We start from the raw sequence: 3,733 nt of genomic DNA, 5'->3' as shown, positions 1-3,733 counted from the left end.
CACGGTTCGAATCCACCAGATGCTCTGCCGGGGAAGGAGGGACAATCTCCTCCTGTACCAGTCAGATCTGATTTGACGGTACACTTACATAAAAATAAAAAAAATAATAAAAAGAATGCAAATGCTTCCTGGAGGCAAGGACAGACTTCGTCTCACATACTTTAGACAAGTTCTCTGAAGTGGTAGGTCTTAGAGAAAGACATGCTCAGAAAAGCAGGGAGTCTGAGAAGGAAGCCCCTAAATGAGATAGGACTAACATACTAACTACAATAATGGACTTGTGCTTGGCAAAAATCATGAAGACGGCACAGGATGGGGCAAGGCTGATTTGTTCTTCACAGTGTCTCATCGAGTCAACTACAGTCAGATAGCACAGAACAACTACTTAGGAATGTTTTCTGTTTCACAGAATCACATCATTAACGGCAGGGATAAGAGGATCCACTACCTCTTCTCAACTTAAGGAGGCAGAAGAGCAACAGCAGAACAGCAGTTCTTTCTAAGACTGTCTTTCTGCTTTCTACCTTGGATGACTCCAATAGCATTTTCTTATATTAAGTATTCACAGTACACAAGTTCAAATGGCAAAGGGCAGTACTGGATTACCTTCCTGAGAATCACAATGCTGAATCAGTAATTCTCAATTCTCTAGCCATGGATAGATTTCAAGGGATGCACAAATTCTACAGAAACTGATATATGTGCGCAGTGGCAATATTCAGGGCCCACAGCATTCATCAAAAAATGCTTGAAGAATCCAACCCTCATTTTGTAAAAAGCACAAGATTAGCCCCAAAATTCCTGAACTAAGGAACATTTTCCGTAACTTAGGGATGTCTCCTTAATGTAAACTTCGTAGCTACAAAAGTAATGTGTACCACATATACTGCATGTCCACACATCAGTCATCCATAACAAAAAGATGTCACCGAAATATGCATATTCAAACTATTTACATGTGGTATTAAAATATACCATGTAAGTTTTTCTGGGCACAGATGTGCTACAGTTTGGTTCAGACATATTTTTAAGCTTTGGCGCAAACAGGAATCTGATAGTGGCTGCTGGTCCCTAACAAAGGTTCTCAAGGATAGAATACCAATCTGCATATAAACAAGTTTAAAAGTCCTGCCTACAAAGAGGACACTCTAAAAAAAAAAAAAAAAGACTTAAAAATAAAACCCCACAGAACAAAGTGGATAATCTATAGAAAGACTAAAGAAAACTCTACCCACAGATTAATGCAGATGACACTACATGACTACCATACAATTCTTCAGTTCATTCAATATATAAAAATAGATTTTGTTGTTGATTGCCTTCAAGTAAAGCATGACCCATAGCAACCTTATGAACAAAAGGCCTGAAGCCCCTCGACAACTATCAACAGCCCCTCTACAACTATCCACATTTATCAAAGTTCATGGAGTTTCCGAAGGCATGTTATTTAGGAAGTGGATACCACTCCTGCTTCCAAAGATTTTGTTATGTGTCATCGAGTCATTTGAGACTCATAGCGACCCTATGTACAAGAGCCCTAAACACTTTCTATCCTGTGCCAACCTGTCTCAAACACATTCATTCCCACTACTCCACCCACAGAATCGTTCCATCTCATCAAGGGTCTTCCTCTCCTGCGCCCTCCCTCTCCAAGGACCAGTCCCTCCTTATAACATGCCCAAAGTATGCCAGACGAAGCTTCAGAATCCTTGACTACAGGGAACATTCTGGCTTCACCCTCTCCAGGACAAATCTGTTTGTTCTCCTAGCAGTCCATGGTACTCTCAATACTCTTCTCCAGCACCACAACTCAAAGGCATCAATTCTCTTTCTATCATCCCTGCACATAATTTCAAAGACTATAACCTGGATCAGGTGCACCTTAGTCTCCAGCCTGACGTCGCTTCCAAGGACAGATATATAAATATTCCATATATGTTGTTGTTAGATGTCAGATGCCATTGAGTCACTCATAGTAAGCTTATGAACAATGGATCTGAAACCTTCGCCTAACCTAGGCTATCCTCATCATCTCCGATATACTTGAGCGCATTATACATTTTCCATCCACCTTGTGGAAGGTATTCAATATACAGATCATTTATATTTGCCATACTCTATGCTTAGATAAGCATAGGAGAATTAATGCTTTTGAGGTATGGTGTTGGAGAAGAGTGCTGAGGGTACCATGGAATGCTAGGAAAACAAACAGATTCATCCTAGAGAGGGTTAAACCGGGCTGCTCCTTGGAGGCAAGGATTCTGAGGCTCCGTCTGACATACTTTGTACATGTTGTAAGGAGGGACCGGTCCCTGGAGGGGGACATCATCCTTGGGAGGGTGGAGGGACAGCCCAGGAGGGGAAGGCCCTCTGGGAGATGGATTGATTCGGTGACTGGGGCAATCGGGATGAGTGTGTCGGAGACAGTGCGACTGGCACAGGACAGAGCAGAGTTTAGAGCTGTTGTATATGGGGTCGCTATGGGTCACGTGCGACTCTATGGCACATCACAACAACTAAGCTTAGATAATCCTCAAAATCAGTGTCTCAATTCACTCCCTTTCCTATTTTACACTCACCTTCTCAATAATGCTGTTAACAATAAGAGGATTTTTCAAAATGTGCTGCCCAATTCCCGTGTTGAACATAAGTCCTAAAGGGGAAAAAAGTAAAAACAGCTTTCATGTCTAAATAGACCATCCCAGGTGTGAAAGCAGGATATGATTATCAAGAAAGAGGGAGACTTCTGTGCAAGCCAGTCACCAAACATCAGGCTTGGAGCAAGGACTGGATGTTTTAAGTCCATCACTTGTGCTGGGAAGGAATTCTGGTGGCGCAGTGTTTTGTCTTGCGATGCTAACAGTAAAGCCCGTGCTTGGAATGCATCAGGTGGTACGCAAGATAAAAATGAGCAGTCTCTTCCCAACAAGATGTACAGCCTCGAAAACCGAGGGTCGGGCGCCACGCGTTAGAATCAACTCCACAGCTGTAGGCCTGGCGCTAGAATCAACTCCACAGCTGTAGGCCTGGCTTTGGCCTTCCGCAGGGAAAGGTGTGAGACTTGCATTCAGAAGTCCCCGCAGGAGAACCTCACCTACCCCGACCCCTCCCGAAAGCCCGCACCTCCGGCGCTCTTCAGCTCCCGGCGCTGTTCCTGCCGCTCGCGGCGCCGGTCCGCTGCCTTGGACTTGACTTTCGGCATTTCTGCAGGGCGAGGGGGCCCAGAAGTTCACAAGCACGAAACCCCTCAAGCCGAGCCACTGCACCTCATGGTACGCGCCTCACGGCGCAGCCACGTTCCGTCACCCACAGTAGAGCCAAGTGCCAGCCGCAAAGTTCACGCTGGCTCCGCCCCCAGGAAAAAGGGGCGGCCTTACATCCCAATGGCTGCCGGGAATTGTAGTAAGGAGTCAGAGGAAGTCGCTGCCTACTGATTCCGGCAGGAGCGGGGCTTCTCGGCCCCAGCACCGGAATATCCAATCCTGTACAAAGTGATAGAGTTCTGTGCGTTAGTCCCGGGACTTTTTTATCAAGCTAGGCTCTGTGGTCATCAGAATTTTTTATTTTAGTTACATACTTCACTCCTCCATATGTTGTTGTTGTTGTTATGTGCCGTCGAGTCGCCTGCGACTCATAGCGACCCTAAACTCCGCTCTGTCCTGTGCCAATCGCACTGTCTCTGACACTCCCATCCCAATTTTCCCAGTCACTGAATCAATCCACCTCATAGAGG

The 3,733-nt window shown here is 45.4% G+C and overlaps 1 protein-coding gene across 1 annotated transcript in view; it reads right to left on the bottom strand.

Moving 5' to 3' along the window:
* Nucleotides 1-3,222, bottom strand: part of LOC102877152 (probable dimethyladenosine transferase-like) — a 17,849-nt gene extending 14,627 nt beyond the window's left edge. The window contains exons 1-2 of the mRNA XM_006891506.1: nt 3,124-3,222; nt 2,580-2,653 (exon numbers count right to left, since the gene is read on the bottom strand). Coding sequence (XP_006891568.1) covers nt 2,580-2,653; nt 3,124-3,202 — 153 coding nt within the window. The 5' untranslated portion in view covers nt 3,203-3,222. The remainder of the gene's footprint in view (nt 1-2,579; nt 2,654-3,123) is intronic.
* Between the last annotated feature and the right edge of the window lie 511 nt (nt 3,223-3,733).

Source organism: Elephantulus edwardii, unplaced genomic scaffold, assembly GCF_000299155.1.
Source record: "Elephantulus edwardii isolate Elephantulus edwardi_28Jun2011 unplaced genomic scaffold, EleEdw1.0 scaffold00099, whole genome shotgun sequence".
Taxonomy (NCBI): Eukaryota; Metazoa; Chordata; class Mammalia; order Macroscelidea; family Macroscelididae; genus Elephantulus; species Elephantulus edwardii.
This window is presented reverse-complemented; position numbering and strand designations above follow the sequence as displayed.